Source organism: Puntigrus tetrazona, chromosome 15, assembly GCF_018831695.1.
Source record: "Puntigrus tetrazona isolate hp1 chromosome 15, ASM1883169v1, whole genome shotgun sequence".
Classification (NCBI taxonomy): domain Eukaryota; kingdom Metazoa; phylum Chordata; class Actinopteri; order Cypriniformes; family Cyprinidae; genus Puntigrus; species Puntigrus tetrazona.
Window position 1 is genome coordinate 14,685,300 of NC_056713.1, and position 19,075 is coordinate 14,704,374.

General features: G+C 38.5%; 2 protein-coding genes across 8 annotated transcripts in view; both read left to right on the forward strand.

Moving 5' to 3' along the window:
* The first annotated feature begins 153 nt into the window (after positions 1-153).
* Positions 154-5,768, forward strand: ppm1da (protein phosphatase, Mg2+/Mn2+ dependent, 1Da). The gene is made up of 6 exons (XM_043258868.1): positions 154-1,009; positions 1,754-1,982; positions 2,588-2,712; positions 3,143-3,324; positions 3,416-3,646; positions 4,643-5,768. Exons 1-6 carry the CDS (start codon positions 529-531, stop codon positions 5,015-5,017), a joined length of 1,623 nt encoding a protein of 540 aa, XP_043114803.1. The 5' UTR covers positions 154-528; the 3' UTR covers positions 5,018-5,768.
* Positions 5,769-6,279: 511 nt separating this feature from the next.
* bcas3 (BCAS3 microtubule associated cell migration factor) overlaps positions 6,280-19,075 on the forward strand; it is a 193,336-nt gene continuing 180,540 nt past the window's right edge. For all 7 annotated transcript variants that reach the window (XM_043258853.1, XM_043258854.1, XM_043258855.1 and 4 more), the window contains exons 1-7: positions 6,280-6,358; positions 7,035-7,123; positions 7,328-7,382; positions 7,500-7,575; positions 8,097-8,203; positions 13,731-13,812; positions 16,895-16,967. In XM_043258853.1, the coding sequence (XP_043114788.1) occupies positions 7,053-7,123; positions 7,328-7,382; positions 7,500-7,575; positions 8,097-8,203; positions 13,731-13,812; positions 16,895-16,967 (464 nt within the window). In that variant the 5' untranslated portion in view covers positions 6,280-6,358; positions 7,035-7,052. The remainder of the gene's footprint in view (positions 6,359-7,034; positions 7,124-7,327; positions 7,383-7,499; positions 7,576-8,096; positions 8,204-13,730; positions 13,813-16,894; positions 16,968-19,075) is intronic.

The following is a 19,075-nucleotide window of genomic DNA, read 5'->3' on the forward strand; positions in this document are numbered from 1 at the left end:
AATGTATTTACAGTATGCAGCCATTTTATATATAACCAAACTTTTAAATAAAATAATAATAAAAAAATCGTAAAAAAAAACAAAAAAAACAACGGCCATGTGAACAGTTAAAACTAAACAATATTAGCTACTATATTGTCAAAACTAATTTAATGCAGATGCTGGAATACAATGAAATAAAGAAATAAAATAAACATTCAATTAAAAAAATTATGTGATGCGATGATACAACGTTACAGGCGTTTTCATAGTATATTTACTAACTTTAAGACAGGCTCATAGACAGACAAATAGATAGATAGATAAATATTTCTTGTTAATGTTCTTATAATTGTATTATGTTATGGCTATCTCAAGGACTCTTTTCAGGCAAACCAAGGGTCAAATAACCTAGGGCTGAATTTCCATGGTGCTTCTGCGCATGCGCACAACATCGAAGGTAAACAAAGAGGAAAGCGCGCACCCGGCCTCAGTCCTGCCTAAACCTTAAACGCTGCTATTCTACCGGCCTTTCTGTCTGATCAAAACATGGATGGGACATTTTCATGTCGAGCAAGTATTTATTACGACCAAGGCGGTAGGAAATACATGGAGGACTTAGTGACAATGAAGCAGGAGGATGAGCCGAGTGAAGATGAATTGGACGCGGCCGAGCGTGGCGAGATCTCGGCACCAGCAACTGACCAAAACTCCGACGCTTCGATCCAAGACTCCATCCCCGGATCTATCACTGTAACTTATGTTCAAGACGACGAACCGAGCTCTACTCTTCAGCAGGCGTCGATGCCCTCCTCTCACCCGTCTAAAAGCGCCCGTCGGCCGCGGGCTGTGGGTATGTTCGCCGTGTTCGACGGACACGGGGGTTCGGACGCCGCGCGCTTTGCTCGCAGCCATTTGTGGGACCACATTAAAAAACAAAGGGGCTTTTGGTCAGAAGACGACGACGAGGTGTGCGCGGCTCTGCGAAAGGGATTCGTCTCTTGTCACCATGCCATGTGGAAGAAATTACGTAAGTTTTGAAATGGGACGTTGCAGATACACATTCTTCTTTAGCACCGTCCATTTTATGGACGTGCATAGGAAAGAGTCAGGACAGCTGGTCTTTTTGAATGAAGGTTGCAACATCAGATGCGTCCCGCCAAACTGAGTTGCACAACCACTGCAGGAAACAACTAATACACATCTGAACCAGAGTGAGAGCACATCAGATCAGAATTTGCTTAGAGAAAAATCTGCCCGATAGAGTAGACGCCTGCAAAATGCGCACGTAGTCGTTTTTGTTCATTAAAAAAGTATTTCTTTCAAATAATTAAATTTTGAAGCTATGTAAACTCGCATGAGAGGAATAGTAGTTTTATTATTCTTTTTTTTCCCGCCCTGTGGAGAAAGTGAGTTCACTAACACGACTTGACGGTCGTGCAGTTAATTGAGTCCCTATTATCCCTTTTTTTATTGTTCCCTTTTTTTTTAAAAAAAAAAATACACAAGCATAAACATCAAAGTACATGTAGACAGAACAAGCAAAACAAACAGCAAATGCAATGTATTTATTATAGGTTCAGTATAGCATTGGATATCAAGTCAGGACTGGCTGAGTAGGGTATGACCTGAATTAGTCTGACCAATTGTAAACCTCATCGATATCTCATTGATTCTACATTAAAAGCGTGGTTTTACATTTTTCACTTTCATTTCAGAACTTTTGCCAATTTTTTCCCGTTTGTGAAAACCGTGTAATCTGCTTTCTTTTTAGCGGAATGGCCAAAGACGGTTACAGGACTTCCCAGCACATCGGGTACAACTGCAAGTATTGTTGTAATACGACGTGACCGTATGTACGTTGCCCATGTTGGGGACTCGGCTGTGGTGTTAGGGGTGCAGGATCACCCCTCTGACGAGTTCGTTCGTGCTGTAGAAATTACACAGGACCACAAACCTGACCTCCCAAAGGAAAGGGAGAGAATAGAGGGGCTTGGTGGCAGGTGAGTTGTTATAATAAATAAAGCATGTTTACACACAGCTTATCTTAACTGTGTTTACACACTCTTGTTAACTTCTGCGCTTTTGGTAAACAGCACGTGCTAGATTATTTTGCCATTTGAAGTCGATTGTCTTTCTGTCTTCTTTTTTGGGTAACCTTCGCCATCCTCATTCTTTTATTTTATGTCAGCACTGATCAGGAAAGCATAAAACATTACCCGTTTGTTTTAACAGGGTATCAGCTGTCGGACTGGTTTTTGTTTATGCACCCACAGTTTCAAAAGTGGGACAGCATAGCCAAACACGCTCTGGCATTTGTCCTCATTATCATGATCTAAACACAAGATTTTCTTTTCTCATTTAGCCTAAAACAACTTAAAAAGCATGTCAACATGATACAGACCAGCATCCAATGGCCTGTATCATTGTCTTGCCCTTGAAAAGTTTGGCTTAGGGGAAGGTTTAAACTCTAGAGAATAAGTTTCCAGGCTAAGTTTTAGGTAGAGGTAAAAGTATCTTTGGTTATCGTTTTTTTTTTTTTTTGTTCATTAAACTATGATGACACCCACCGCTGATTACTTTTTTTTTTTTTACATCTTTTCTCTAGCGTCATTAAAAAGTCTGGCGTCAATAGGGTGGTGTGGAAGAGACCCAGACTCACCCACAACGGACCGGTAAGAAGGAGCACCGTCATCGATCAGATCCCATTTTTGGCTGTGGCCCGAGCTCTTGGTAAGAAGGTTATGCTATTTCATTAAACGAGGTCATTGTTGCCGTTATGTTTGGAAAAACAGTGATTAGAATGTTGAGTGAGTTTCAACACATCCAACAAGTCAGCAGAGATTATCTGTTGTTGCACCACACCACCACGTTATACTCCGTTCTTTAGCAATGACAAACAGAATGTTCAATTGCAACATAGGCATGTTTAGGTGTTTAAACTGAGCTGTCGGGGCTCAACAGTGACCCAGGGCGCCGGTGTGAAAGACGCCCAAGTCATTTTATCGTGTTTGAATGGAAAAATACATTTAAAATTGTATCATGACATGCTGCTTCTGTATGTAGATGTCAATCAAGCAACAGAATAAATAATGAGAATCATTTACTACTCTTGACTGAGCAAACCGTGAGATTTATTTAATGCACATTCATGTGTGTTCAGGTGACCTGTGGAGTTACGACTTCTACAGTGGAGAGTTTGTAGTGTCACCAGAGCCTGATACCGCTGTTATCAAGCTGGATTTGAAGCAGCACCGTTACATCATCTTGGGCAGTGATGGGTTATGGAACATGGTTTCACCGCAGGACGCTGTGTCTATTTGCCAGGAAAATGACAATGCCAAGGTGAATAATTGAACTTTATGCTTCATGGAAAAGTCTTTATTGTCTTTTTTTATTGTCTAACATTGGCTTATCTGAATGTTTATTCCAACAGGCTAATAACCAAAAGGAAAACGTTTCAAATGCTGTTCTGCTCGTGAACCATGCCTTACTGAGATGGCGTCAACGCATGCTCCGTGCTGATAATACCAGTGCCATTGTTATCTGTTTGGAGCCGTTTGGGACATCCTCTGAGTGCTTGCCACCTTATGAGACCGTGTATAATCTACAAGGACCAAAGTGTGGCTCCGTTCCTAAAACTTGCACCAACTCTTTGCCCACTCAGGTTAGGAATGTTTCAGATTTTCTAGCTTAAGGCATAGCACACCCGAAAATGAAAATTCTTGAAAATGAACCCACATCAGGCTATCCAAGACGCAGAAGCTTTAATTCATCATTGGGATGTATTTGTAAAACTTTAGCATTACATCACTTGCTCACCCAGACCTGCCAACCAGTAAACATTTTGACCTCAAAGTAAACAAGCAAAAGAAAAAGAAGAACAGTTCAATCAATGAGGTTTTATTTTTTGCATTATAATATTGTCCAGGCGTTCTATTATGCTCCAAACTTGTTCTGGCTGTGTGTGTGTGTGTTCGTGAATCTACGTGCTCCTACTTATAAGGAACATTTTGTAAAAGCAGCACACAGGAAACATCTTTTCTAGCAATGACGTGTAATGAGAAGCCACTCTAAACTTGTTGTTCAGTAAAATAAAACATTATAAAATACTAAACGGCATCATTCAAATGTTAGAAATAACTCAATTATATGGCTTCTTATCACAGAAAGAGGCAGAAATATATATATATTGTATACTGTATGTGATAAAGGCTGTGTCAATTATCAATGGATTACAAATATACTTGGTTGGCAGGTCCATAATCGAACCAGTCTATTTTCAGTGCTTGATCTGTCCGTATATCCCTCTTCATTTAGACAAGACAATGTTTTCACTGAGGACATCTAATCTACGAATCAAGGATTTGTATCGTAGCTGCAAGCAATTTTTTAAAAATGTGATTTTGTTAAATATAAGCACACAGCTTGTGGATTATGATGATGTTTTTTATCAGCTGTCTTGGGTGGCCTATGAGTGAGGAAATCATTTTGCGATTCATCTTTTTTGGGTGAACTGTTCTTTTAAAAATACAGCAGAAATATCAATTTGTATGGCCTGCTTAATTTTAGAGGGCAGTTGTTTTTCTTTTGTATTATATTGTGGGTTTTGATTCAAAATAACACCACATTCAAGCTTCATTTATAGTTCCTTCTTTTTTAGGTTCCCGACATTCAAGTACAGACCGTCCCGGAGCAGCAAAACAGGAGCTGTGAGACGAGCATGGTTTTTGAATCATCTGATAGCCTTACGAACTCTGAAGACCTGCCTTGTAGTGACTCATTGGAAAACGAGGCCCATTGTGACAGAATGCCGACAGGCAAGCGTGTGCTAGAGGACGACTCCTCACCTGTGCTGAAGAAACCCCGTCATAGCCTGTCCCAGTCCCCTCTTAATGAGTCTTCGTGCACATCCTCAAAGAAACCGATCACACAGTCCTCTTCGAGGAGCAGCGGTGGCGGCAATGGTCAGAAACAGTCTGAAAATGTCCAAGCACTGCTTCAGCAGCATGGGAAGACTACTGTATGTGTTTGCTGACATTTATGGTCCTGTAACAATGCAATCGATACATTCATGCTGGACAGTCAGACTCTGAAATTAGTTGATATAAGCTACTGAGAAACCAAATCCTGAAGCAAGTAACAATGTCAAAAGAAAAAAAAAAAACTCGCTTCCATTCACAACACTCATGTTTTAGTGTATGTTAGAGTTATGTTGTTATACTTTATATTTTGGAGACTAATGAAAATGTTGTTGTATTATAATTCTTTTTATTATGAGTTTTGGTTTTTACTCCATTGTGTGTCCATTGCTCAGTTCTGTTATGCTTCAGGTCAGTCAGGTAGACATGATGGATCAAATAGGGATTTTTGCACTTTAAGTTGAATTTGTGCAGTCTGTAAAATTTGAGGTTTGTGGGGGGAAAAAGAAAAAAAGTAATTCTATCTTCTGAGAAGATATTTCCCTGCAGCTTACATGTCACCTGTTATATTTCATCTTTTTGGGATCAGTGTTATTGTTTTACTGAACAAGGAGAATGATTCATCATTTCTAGTGTTCACTGGTATCTTAACCCTGTGTCATAAGATTTAATGTTAACATTGTATGCAAGCATGAACTTTATGAATTATGTATTTTGAATTTTAAGCATTATGGTCATTTTAATGTTTCCAAGGATTTCATTAACATTGTTTTTTTTTCCCATGATGGAATAATTTGAACTGAAGGTGCTGCTATGCTAAACAGGTCAATAAAATTTTTTTACAATAAAAAAAATTATGCTCTTTAATAAAATATTGGTTGTGATGGGTACAAATAAAAAGACAAATTTCAATTTGTCGTTTTACTATAACTAGTTGAAAAAATTCGACAAATCCTTTAAAAATAAGAACCATTAAACATTCCTGCGTAGTTTCTTTGTGCCTAAAACTTCGTTTTTCCGAAAGAAGCCGAGGCCGTGAGAAGAAGCTCGGGTTGGTCATCATCACGCGATATTTCGATGTAAATAAACACATCAGCGTGACGTGATGTAACGTGCGCGTTTATCCAGGCTGTTTTGCACATTTTCAAAGGCGGAGAAGCTCAAATAAGCGCGAACCAAACAAATGTTCTTTTATATAACGCTTCATCACTATGTTAATGTTCATTTTAACAAGGAGACAGATTCGTTCTGCGAACAAAAAAACCCAAACAGTCCCTGTCATCCACTATTGGTCCGAAAGGTCCAAGTGCCCACCTTTATCATAACGCTATTGGCTACCCGTCTCCGATTCTCATCTCTGATTGGCCAAAGCTTCTGTTGTTTCCGCTGCATGTCAGCTTCACTGTGGCGTTTTGTGAGGACCTCTGTTGATCCGAATTCAAAACACAAAACCTCTGGTTAGTACAAATGTCGCATCGTTAAACATTCAACTACGCATGTCCTACATACGTTACATATACATTTCTTTCAGGAAGTGAGAAAAGTTATTGCCATTGCTCAGTTTCTTGTCTTCGAAGCGTTGTATTGACAGATAGCGGTACTGGCTAAGCTAACAGACTGTGCAGATAGTTGATATGATGAAATGTTGAACTGACTAACCTCACAGCTGTGTTTCTGCTGACATACTCCATGGCACTCTTTGGACATATTCTTACATTATATTATGCTAAATTTGTGTTGTAAGTGTAAAACGATAAGCTACTTACCTTATGTTGTTAATAAAGGTATCTACATCCTATAGTTTGGTTACTAGTTAATATTGGAGGAGTTGATTGAAGCCTTTTTTTTGGTTTATCTCGATTGTCGTAACACGTCTGTATTACAGATCGTTGCAGGAGCAGAACTTAATAGAAATGGGTCTACTGTGCAGATTTAGCTGAACTAGGCACATCTGTGTCTGATTTGTTTGTGGATGATCTGTAGAGGTGCACATATGATTTGTAGCCTATGTTCAATTATAAAGTAGAACTGAGTTCAGAATGATCAATGAGGCATCTTTGCAGTGATGTTTATTGTAACGGTCAAGTGAAAATCATGACTCTTATCTTCTCATACATGTATTTGCTTCCACAGGATCCTGAGTGGTTGGCCATGGCGTCTGACTCCCCGCGCAGACCGAGCCGCTGTGCTGGTGGGGTTGTGGTTCGAGCACAGGCTGCAACGTAAGACCATAATGGATCATTTGTGAATGAAATTACAGTTGTAAAGCCAATTTCACGATTATCAGTATTGCAAATGTTAAGGTGTTGGTTCTCATGAACAAAAAGGTGTTAAAATATTTGATATCAAGCTTTTAGGTCGAAATGGTAAGGTCTCTTCTTGCGTGGATATATTATTTTAACGAGAATTGTTTAACTGATTTGCAGGGAGCAGTCATACATGGAGAGTGTAGTTACGTTCTTGCAGGACGTAGTACCTCAGGTAAATGTTTTTGTTTGTCCTTCAAATATTTAGACATAAATGATAGATAGTGAAAGCAAGAACAATTTTGTTAGAAATTATCTAGCCTGCGTTAATCTTTTTATTTTTTTTTTAAAGGCATATACCGGGACACCTCCAAATGATGAAAAAGAGAAAATAGTTTGGGTCCGTTTTGAAAAAACAGACATCAATGGTAAGTTTGTGCTGTATGTTTTGAGTCATTAAAAGTACCAGGTTTTCACAGGTCATGCTGCATGTGTTTGGTTCACTAAAAAGAACTGGCTCATATTAATCATTTATTTATTTATTGTAAATCAGGCTATACCACACTGTTCAAGGCGTGCTAGTAGTTATTGTGTGGGGAGTTAAAAATGTTTTTGAATGAATTTCTTTTTATGCTCACCAAGTCTGCGTTCATCTAAATGTGCCTCATTCCAGCAAACGTGTCATGAGTAGATGAGACTGTCAGATGATTAGACATAACTTTCCTAAATTATACAGTTGTAATGGCACTCATATTCACAGCCATGATCTTTTTTTCATAAGAATAAAAACTGTGGCGATCAGAAGGTGCTATGTTTTGCCAACTTTTTTATATTTTTTTAGCTGTTTACAACTTGCATCTAAGCTTTGTGAATTACTTGCTTTGTGAGTTATTATTTGTTATACCTCTGTGTCATTTGTTACGACTTGTGTTTCTTGCCCGGTGTCCAGATGTGGCTCGCTTACCAGAGTTCCAAGAGATGCACGGCAGCGGCACTGACCCGCCTCTCTGCTTGATGATTGGATACACTGACGGAATGCAGATTTGGAGTATATCAGTGAGTACATTTTAAACAGTCTCTCTTGCATGAACTACATCGGCTTCATGTTTGCCAACTGTGTAGTAGGGTAAAAATAGTATGTGTATGTTTGAATTCACAGCATTCATTAAATAAAAGTAGAAATAAGTACTTGGGTAAACTACTAATTTTGGTGAGATCCTGAAATGTCCAGCCGGTGGGCACTTTACTTTCCCATGAGGCTACAGGAAAGGAGTCGCGAATGTCAGCGAAGTGATGCAACTGATGCTGTAGGTCACATGACAAATGTTCTAGAATGCATTCATATAAAAAGAGTGAATATGTGTTTTATGTTTGCCTTGAGGGAGGTTCAAACTGACTATGTTCACATGGACAGTAATCGAATTATTTACCTTATTCTGAATAAGACAATATTATGATTTAGGTGTTTACTTTTAGAATAATCCTTTCATGTTCCTGTTTTACATGCTATATTACTTAGTTTGTCTTTGTAATGCTGCCATATAACTTTTTGTGTGTTTCATTTTTAATTTTATTAAAAAGCTTCAAGTGCAATTAGTAATTTGTACATGCATACAGATGACTGCAGTGTTAAAGCTCTTTTATTTGCCATTGCCGTGTGTGTATACTGTCGCAAAACGCGTTGAAAAGTCCTACGTGATGGTAATAGTTTATTATTGATTAATGTGTCACTTCAGTAATCTCTGTTTGCATGGTAGATTCTTAGTCAGAGTATTGTCTTAATTGTATTAAAATTGGAGCATTGATACCCATGTAAACGTACTGACTGACAATGGTTTGCATTGATGAAACTAGTGGAAATAATTGATTTTGGGGCAGTAATGTGGAGACAGCGAAGCTCAGTGGTAAAATCAATACTTTTGTACTACTACATACTATTTGGTGTATACTTTGTTTATTGTTGTTTTTTTTTTTTTATTAGTACAGGAGTGTACCAAATTTCAGTCAAATATGTGACCCTGGACCACAAAAGCAGATTTATATGCCTCCTGAAAACCAAATAAGTAAGCTTTCGGTTGATGTATGGTTTGTTTGGCCGAGATACAACTATTTGGTAAATCTGGAATCTGAGGAAGCAAAAAAAAAAAACATAGAAACAAAATATTGAGAAAATCAGCTTTAAGTTCTCCAAAATGAAATTCTTAGCAATACATATTACTAATCAAAAATTAAGTTTTAAAATATTTACATATTAAAATATTAAAATTTTTATGCCCTTGTATACCAATGTATTGTTGGCTATTGCTACAAATATACCCATGTTACTTTTGGCTGGTATATTGGTTCAGTGCCACAAATGTCTCACCAATAAACCTAAGATTGATATTATTTGTTGCTGTCTAATGCTGTGACTGTGTTTCACCACTTGGTGTCGCCACAGACAAAGGCAAGGCTGTGTCCCGGAATACAGATTTTAGCATTGAAGTTGGGTGAAATTATGTCAAAGATGCATGTTAAGCTTTAAATCATATCAAATGTAAATAATAATGTTAACATGATTTCGCTTCTCCAGTGAAAATGTCAATTTCAATTCAAAAGCATTCTCAGTGATTTGTTCAACGATATCCAAGATATCCTTCATATAAGGTGATTTGCCACCCCGACTAAACCTGAATTGTAGAACATTATGAAAATCCTCACACTTATCACTTTAGGAAAGGTTTGCACTTCCTTATGACATGAATTTGGAAGCTGTAGTGCATCATTACAGACACAACATCTCACACTTTTTGTGAAAGTGTTGAAAGCATCACATTGTTTTGCTATAAGTTGCCTGCAAAGTGTTTGTGACAGTTGCTGAGCCAACACCTTCTGTAATGGCGTTGAAAGGAGAAGCAGGAGTGACTCTAGTCATAGTACATTTCTGCATTCCTGTGCATTAGCGTCTTGGTGGAGCAGAATCTTTGAAGGAGGTGTTGCTGGCTGGCAGGAGATAGCAGTTAGATTAGACGGGGCTAATTGAAGTGGTGTTGGAGTGGAGGGACGACATGCAGTACACTGGAGGTGTCTGCTTTTCTCTTATCATTAAAGCAGCCCAGTGCATTTCACTGCTTTCTTCCATCCTGGTTGGAGTGTGTAGAGACAGGTCTGTTTGAGTCTTTGTGGTGATGATAGTGCCACAGAATTAGACATGTGTGACACTGATTTTGCATAATAGGCCTATTAGATTTATTTATTATTTAATTTTAATATAACAGGATTAGTGGATATTGAGTATTTGATTGTAGGTTCTTATTTCCTTATTTTGCATGTTTACTTCATCTTTCTCATCTACTAGATCTGTAAATCACTTAATTTACATTATATTAATTTTGCAAATCTACAGATTCAACATAAAACATTTGATAACACTATTAAGCATAACTTCAGAAAATCTCAAAATGTGCACATTATACTGTAATTTTAGATCTAAATACATCCAATAACTGTTTGAAAGTTACAAAACAATTGTAATAAGAATCTGCATTATTAGAGGTTATTTATTAGTTATCTCTCATGGTGTAAAAAAAAAAATCAGCTTATTCCTATTGGCTTAAAATGTAATAAAAGAATTTAATTATCAGATGTTATTGTAGCCATAAACCCAATAGGTTTGCTTTAATATTATTAGTATTTATATTTTAAACTTAATTCAAATATTAATTTCAAACATTTAATTTTGCACAATTTCATGTGTGTATGTGCACATGTGTATGTGTGTGTGTGTGTGTGTATATATGTGTGTGTGTGTGTATATATATATATATATATATATATATATATATATATATATATATATATATATATATATATATATATATATATATATATATATATATATATATTTGTTTAAAAAGTATTGAAAAAAGGAAATATTTAATGGGATTTATTGTGATCTCTATTTATTAGATAAAATATTTAAATTCCCTTTACAAAAACCATAAATGATAATTGATATTTGCAATCCAAGACTTTTGGATTGGACTTCAGACTTTGTTGTGTAGTTTAGGTCTGTATTATCGCTGTCATATCAAGAGCCCAGAAGGCCAGGAGACAGAGATGTAGTCGCCAGTCTCTCTTGTCTAATGCTGGGCTTTTTTCCTCTGTTTGCACTACTTTCAGATGTTCTCTGCTTTCTAAGAATACAGAGAGAGCTGCCATTTCTCTCAGCTCCAGATACTGCTGAACTGCTCCGTTTCACTGAATTCCATCACACAGATTGGTCGGAGATTAACAGAACTCGTTTTCTGACCAGCGTCTGCACTGTATCCATGTGAACGAAATTAGAAACAACCAGAGGGAAAAACAAGAAGAAGCCTCAATTTTGCATATTGCTGTGATAAATAGTAATAGCTGAGAGGTTGGTGATGGATGCCACCACTAAAGCCGCGTAAAGCGAGGATGAGCAGTCTGGTAATGCACAATGACAGTCGCATTAATGTAAACCTCACAATCCGCTAAATTCCATTATTCCTTTTCTCCATTTGCCAGCCGGGGGTTTTGTTTTGTGGTGGCCCACGTGCATTAGGCTACCTCTCTCCTTCTGCCTCTCTCTACATCAAATGTACCGTGCTGTAGATGCCATATTAATCTCCCACTTGGCAGCTACGAAGTCCGCACCGAGCGCTTTTAATAAAAACACAACTCTGATCCTGCATTCGAAAAAGCTACTAATTGTGCAAAAGAGCGATCATCCTCTGCGGGCTTATCTGCTTAAGACACATGGATTATGCCCAGTAATGTGATAAAGGACGTTTCTGTAATTTAACACACATAGAGATGCACATTCAGGGCTTAATTCTTAAAACAAAAAGCTAGAATAAAAGGCCATGGGATTTGGGCTTCAATCAAAATATTTCCGCCCTTGCGATGTGATACGCCACTCCCCAGCTTTGGTTTCACAGATCTCCGGATTTCCACCAGCTTATTACAGTGTCGGTATGAGAATGACGTGATTAAGACTTAATTTGGTTTAGGTCTGTATTGTTATTACAGCTCAATCAAATGTAGCCGGTCATTGTAGGTGCTGAATATCGGCCTGGTGCAGACTTGAGGAGCATGTTTATGGAATACATGGCTGCTTTTGTTTTGTGGTTTAGTTGTTGGCTCACCCTCCATCCTTCATGTGAAGTCTGTTTCTCTCAGTTTGCGTTGATTTGTCCTACAGTGTGAACAAATCTCTCTTTGTTTGCACCCCATTGTTCTTTGATCGTCCCGCAACCACATTTTTGACCCCGAATGGCATTGAGTTGATCAGCAATTCTGATTTTTCCTACACTAACAGAGACAAGAAAAGAATGAATAATTCTGAATGGATCTGAAGTTTCTTCATTTTATTTAATTGGTTGCTTAGCAGATAGTCCCACCCCAACCTTACACCATTGCACGGTTACACGTTTCAGGGAACTCTTTCTTTGAATAAGTAATTGAAAATGAAACCGTGACCTCATTGACCAAATCACTGTGACTGAATCATTCAGATGATGAACCAATAAATAAGCTCTTTGAAAAGATCCAGTTCAAAAGAATGACTAGTTTGTGAACTAAGCATCAATATTTTCCATTGCTACTTCTCCAAAGAAGAAATATCAAAGTTTGAATAATGACTTAAATTTCGCTGCGTTCTTGACACAAAGCTATTATTTTATGGCTTTAGAAGACATGGGATATAATGTATGAGTCATATTAACCACTTTTATAATACTTCAGAGAAGCTTTTTGTCATTTTGGAGCTTGACAGTCCCAGTGCTCGCTCATATTTATTATCTGAAAAAAAAGAATGGCTGGGATATACTTAATTTCTACTTTTGTGTTTCACTGAAGAAACAAAGTCATATCGGGTTTGGAGCAACATGAGGGTGAATAAGTGATTCAGCCATGATTTTCGTTTTTGAATATATAGGATATATAAAAAACAGACTGTAGCTTAAAAAAACGAAACGGCGTCAGTGTCATTTAAGAGCGTGTTTGTCAATGACGGTTGAGTTTTGCGGCTTTTATCCTTTTTCCGTTCTTATCCGAAGGCCAGATAACATTACACAGCAATGCTTTTTTTTTGAAGTCTCTTTCTTTGGTTTGTCCACAGATGCCTGATGTTGATTTTCTAGTTGTTGGGTGACTCATTATCAAACCACATCACAGCCGCTACAGACCAAACAGAGCATTGTGTGATTCACAGACAAGTGCTTTTATGTTAATGTTCTAAAAGAGATGCCACGGTATTTAGGACATTCGTTATAGTTGTTTCTCAGTTGGATACTCTGTCTCAACACTTTCAAACGGAATGTGTTAGCTGATGTACAAAAAAGATAAAATCCTGGAATGCCCTGTCAGCTTTGTACTGTAAGTATATGGTTGCTATTTTGTCTTAGGCCTGATAACCTTTGTGATGTGGCTCTGGTACAAACACATATGCACCTTCACAGTTTATGCATCACCACATTCTCACACCCAAAGTACTCTTTGCTGTCTTTTGAACTGAGATTATATCTGTAAAATCCCTGTCCGGTGTGTTTTAAGCAGGCCTGTTTGTTTCTCCTCACAGATGAACGGGGAAGCACAGGAGCTGTTCTCGGTGAGGCATGGACCTGTGCGAACTGCTAGGATCCTGCCCTCTCCTCATATCAGTGAGTATCTTGCAGAGCCACACAAGTGCATTATTTTTAACATATAATGACCAATACAGTACAATAATGGTCAATACAGCATAGGCCTAGCAATATGCAAAATTTAGCATACATTAACATTCATTTATTTTTATTTTTTTAATGAATACATTTATTAAACAAGGATGCATTACATGTATCAAAAGTAACAGTAAAGACTAATAAATGCTATTCTGTTGAACTTTTTAATTTGCCAACAAATTTGAAAAAAAGAGTAATGGTTTCTACACTAAATGCGCCATTTTCAACACTGATAATAAGAAATGTTTCTTGAACAACAGAGCACATTACGAGGATTTGTGGAGGATCATGTGACACTGAAGACAGGAGTAATGATAATGTCTGGAATAATGCCTTCACAGGGGGATAACATTTATTACATTAATATAAGAAACCTTTGAAAAAACAAACGCACACAAACACAAATTTTTCAATTTGCATTTAGCATTGTGTTTTTCCCCTCCAGCTGCTTTCTAGAGTAGTCCTTAACTCCATCTCGGGATTATAACCCCTGCTAGAAGTCTTTTCATTACTGCACATAAAACTGCTGCTCTGAAATTTTATAACAAATTCTACATTCCAGTGACATCTTAATTTTCAGCTTGTCAAGAGCAAGCGTCCACCTCCAAACTGAAATATGCGTTGACAGAGCGCGATCTCCCACTATGCTTAAATTTATTTCACATGTCGTATGTTACATAAACAGCACGTTATTTTACATGTCATGTTTGCCGCTGTTATTTGCCTCGAAATTTGCAGAAAGTAAAAATCGGCTTTCGGCAGTTACATGCTTTTTCGAATCAAGTTAGACCGAGATGTGGCAATTTATAAAGTTCCATGTCTCTCTTCCTTACTTGCTTTTCCATATATCATGTTTAAATTAAAGACTACCTTCTGTTTCTTAATAGCGCAGAGAGCTTGCCAGAGCCCCGCTGTTTTCCCATCATAATATTAAAATCAGTCCTTCGCGATTATGTTGGCATGCTGTCAGCTGGCTGCCTGGACTTTTACCGCTGCTCTGGCAGAGAGGAACTGCAGACTTCTGAGATTTTCCTTCTCTTTCATCACGGCTCACTCATTGGCCATCGCATGCCTGCGCTCATTCCATTTGTTAAAGGATGAAAATGAATAGTCTGACAAAAAAAATGCACGCTACATCTTACTAAACTAAAATACACGCAGCCTGATTAGGTATGCTCAAATATTGATGTTACGCCAAACTGTCCACTTCACGTTTTTTGTTGTTCATGTTTGATGATTTTCCACACTTTCTGAAAGTGTCTAACTAAAACGGTAGTATCGGTTATCTGTTGAGAAGTTATGCAGTCAAATTTTTTTATTAATCTCTCGCTAAATAAGTGGCACGGTCATATTCAAATGTAAAAACAAAAGAAATGGGAAATGCACTGAGTCTTTTTGTTGTATGACATTTATGCACAGAATTTGTGTTCTGTCCTTTCGGCAGATTTAAACAATGCACAATAAAGGCATTGAATGCCGGCTGGATTCAGATAAAAGAGAATTGTCATAATAAGAAGCAGCAGACGGCCAACACATGAGGAGAACGCTTCTCGTCTAAATCAAATGAATTGTACAAGTGGGGAAACTGATTGTGATCTGTTTGGCGCAAACAGTGTCATACTGTAGTGGGATTTAAAAAGAGTAATTGTTTTAGCTGGGTGAGCGGATTTGGAAAGTCCTGAAAATAGGTGTCAATTTTAATAATGCAAGGTCTTTCCCAGAATAAAGGAGGAAGTTCCGCTTTCTCTAAAGAGGCAAACTGACTTTTTTTTCCTGCATCCGTTCTGTTTTTGACTCTTGCTGTTGTTTCTACAGTGATTCATTTCCAGGTGACAGCTACGAACGGTCATATCCACAGCTGAGCAAAAATCTGCGTTTTCTTCCTCGCTGTTTAAATTTATCCCACTGCTGAAAGCGCACTCGTAAATGGCTGTACTATAAATGTATTATTTACTGAAACGCAGGAAATTTGTTATGTCTTCCAGAAAAACAATTCTCTCAGTATTTCACAGATTAGATTGAAAACAGGCACTGGAAAATACAAATGAAAACCACTTGTTTTAAAGACCAGCCGTTTTTGAGACACACCGCTACGGATGCAGAGGAGCATGGGGTGGTTTTCTGCCCCTTAATTGTTCTTTCAAATAGAAGGCAGCTGTTGTCTTTTAGAGGCCTGTCGTATTTGTGTTATGATTGGCTATCGTGACCAGTCACAATATCTGATGACAGAGAAGTGAAGATGGAGGAGAGGCCCTTTTAAAGTGTTAAGGTTTGAGAATGACACATTTGCACTCACACGCCACGCCACAGGGACCGTACGTTCCTGGAGCTGATTAGTCTCATGGCATGGCTGCCCAAATTACAGCTCCACAAAGGCTAACATCTTCTTCTACTATCCGGACATGAATGGAAGTTTTCCCCCTTCTCTTTTAAATCAAGAGAATTAGATAAATATGGGATCTGTAAACTCACTGCGACATGTTTTCTCCACCCAGAATATGCCTACCGGCCTTTTGCCATTCTGTAATTTCTCCGAAGCCCTGAAATTAAAGCCAGTCAGACAGAAGACTCCTCCTAAAGCTTTGAAGGCTTTCTCCATTAGAGTCGGAGGAGAAATGGTTTGCATTCAACACATTGCACTGAGTGGCGTTTCTGTTCTCTGTCTCCATTTAATGTCTTGCATGCTGGTATTTTAATTTCATTTGATCCCCATAAGTCTCTTTGAGGAACAGGGCATTATTCTCTTCTAAGTGAGGGTGTGTGAATGTCAAAGCTGACAGGAACGTTTTTTTTTTTTTTTTTTTTTTTTTTTGAGGACGTTTTCAATGCATAATTTTGATTACAGCTCTCTTGTAATGCAATCAACACACTTCCTGCTGTGGTAGCTATTTTTTAAGCTCAAGTTCGGTGGGTGGGTGGCACTGGAGGAGAGACAACAGGCCTCATGTGCGGGTGGCTAATGAATGTCCCTCTTTATGTGGGTCAGTGGTTAATGTTCCCCTTTCTGTCCCTCCGGCTGCAGGTTCCCTCAACACTGACAGCTTCGCTGAGAAACGGCCCCTCCTCGGCGTGTGCAAGAGCACGGGTTCTTCGGGGTGAGTGCACAATGACAGCGTCACTTCTAATGTCAGGTTGGCGCAGTGTCTCACATGGTGCCGGAGCTTTCATTTTCACAGGTCACGTCTGCTTGTTTTCCAGATACACACAAGCACGGTTTCAGCACAAAATAATATAATGAGTTTATCGGAAGCAGTTGCATTTATTGCTTAATGTTCCATTTGTGTAGTTGTCTGTCTGTCTGTCTGTCTATCTGCCCATTTGTCTGTGCACACACAATTTAATTTTTTAATTTGGAAGGAATATAAAAGCCATTAAATTTGAACAGGTTAATAATATACAATGTTACTGAATATTTGTAATAATAACAATAATAATTATTGTGCAGTATTACTTTTTCTGCTGTTTTTGAGATCAACTAAATGCAGCCGTGGTGAACATGATAGAATTCCCAAACTTTCGAACAGCTGAGTGCATATACATAGGTTCTATATATATATATTTATGTGTGTGTAGGTATGCGTGTGTGTAGCTGCTGTTGCAAAGGTGTCAGCTGAGAAATAATTTTTTTTTGTACAGTATAGAGTCAGCTGAGTATCATTGTTGATTTGAAAAAGGCCATTTGAGGTTGAATGCAGGTCAGGGGCATTTCAGATCTTTGCATTTTTTTCCAGAGTGAAGTTTTATGGCTACAATAGGCTTGTATCCATCTCCTGGCGTGCACGACACGAGTGGAGACATGTAAAACTGTTCATGAGGTAAAACCTATGTGCTAATGGAATGTTCCGTCGTTGTCCGGTTTATGGAGTTTTCCCGTTTTAACGTGCGGTGGAGTCCAAGCCACATCCCCCAGTGTGTGTGCAACATTTAGATATTATGAGGTACAAATCCTAAGTACATTTGAAAACCTGTAATTTGTTATACATAATAACCTGCATCAAAGTTCTGATGGGACCAGGGAGTGGTCTGGAGAGAGACGGCCAAGCCCTGCTGACTGGCTGACCGACCCGGTCGGCTCCAGAAGGCCAGACCTGCAACCTTGGACCCCTGACAGAGTCGGACTGCAGTCTGTGAGAAATATGCCCCCTTAGGGAGTGAGAGAGAGCAGGGCGCATCAGTTATTGGCTCCTCTCCTCCCCTCGGCTACGTCTGCCACCTCTTAAAACGAACTCCTCCGCTGCTGCTGCAAATCTTAACTCAATATTTCCTCCCGAGGAAATAGAATAAGGAAGTCTGTCTTCAGCACACTTTGATGGAGACCACCATCTCAGCCGTTCCAAGACTAGAGCTTTGCTCTGCCGACGCTTATGCAGCCAAATGCGCCGTGTCCGCCCCGACATGGAGACAGACTCTGACGGTTTGGCTTTGTACTCCTGCAACGGTTGGTCTAATGCTGAAAACATGCCTCGTGTTGAAAACCATAACCCTCTCCCTCCGGGTGAATGGTGTTGCTGCTGCTACGTTCCAGTAGAAGTGTTTGGTAAATAGCCTAGCTCTGTATTTTTCTTTTTCTTATTCTTTTTTTTTTTTTTTTTTTTTTTTGAAAGGCTGCGCTGTGCTCGGTTCTTTCCCCTTTACTGAAATAGTTCATAAACTTACCAAAGTCCTCACACGATTTTTACTATATAATCATTTTGAAATAACAGCTTTTGTCAACCACCAGTGTGGATGCTGTCTTGACACTCAAATGGAAAACAGATTGCAGTCTTGGCTGATACAGCACTGCTGGTTTAGAAGTTGGTTCACTCAGCTTTAGGCTTAGATTACAAGATTTGCAAATTAAAGGAAAACCAGAAAGAAGAAAAAAGCATGTGTGCTAAATCCTTAGTTGCAGAACTCCAGCCAGACACATTCGACATAATTTTATCAATGGAGGGGATTATGTCCTAAGTCCAAACAATGTATGGATCTGGTAAATTTCCTGACAGCAAAGTACACACGCCGTCCTTCGTGCCGTGCTACAGGGCCGGTAGGGTTTGCAAATTAGCAAGGAATGTATGCGCTATTCAATCCTCCGTTGGCCCCCGCTTGTATCTGGAAAGAATTTGATTTTCCACCATAACATTATTATTTTTTTTTTTTTTTTTTTTTTTTTTAATATATTAATGCTACAGGTATTACAGTGACCAGGTTGACACTGTGCTAT

What these genes read in the sequence shown, in the direction of transcription:
- ppm1da (XM_043258868.1), top strand. Translation starts at nt 529, where the DNA reads ATGGATGGGACATTTTCATGTCGAGCAAGTATTTATTACGACCAAGGC. An exon ending in GGCTGTGGCCCGAGCTCTTG is followed by an intron (nt 2,713 to 3,142) that starts GTAAGAAGGTTA and finishes ATGTGTGTTCAG; the next exon opens with GTGACCTGTGGAGTTACGAC. An exon ending in CCAACTCTTTGCCCACTCAG is followed by an intron (nt 3,647 to 4,642) that starts GTTAGGAATGTT and finishes CTTCTTTTTTAG; the next exon opens with GTTCCCGACATTCAAGTACA.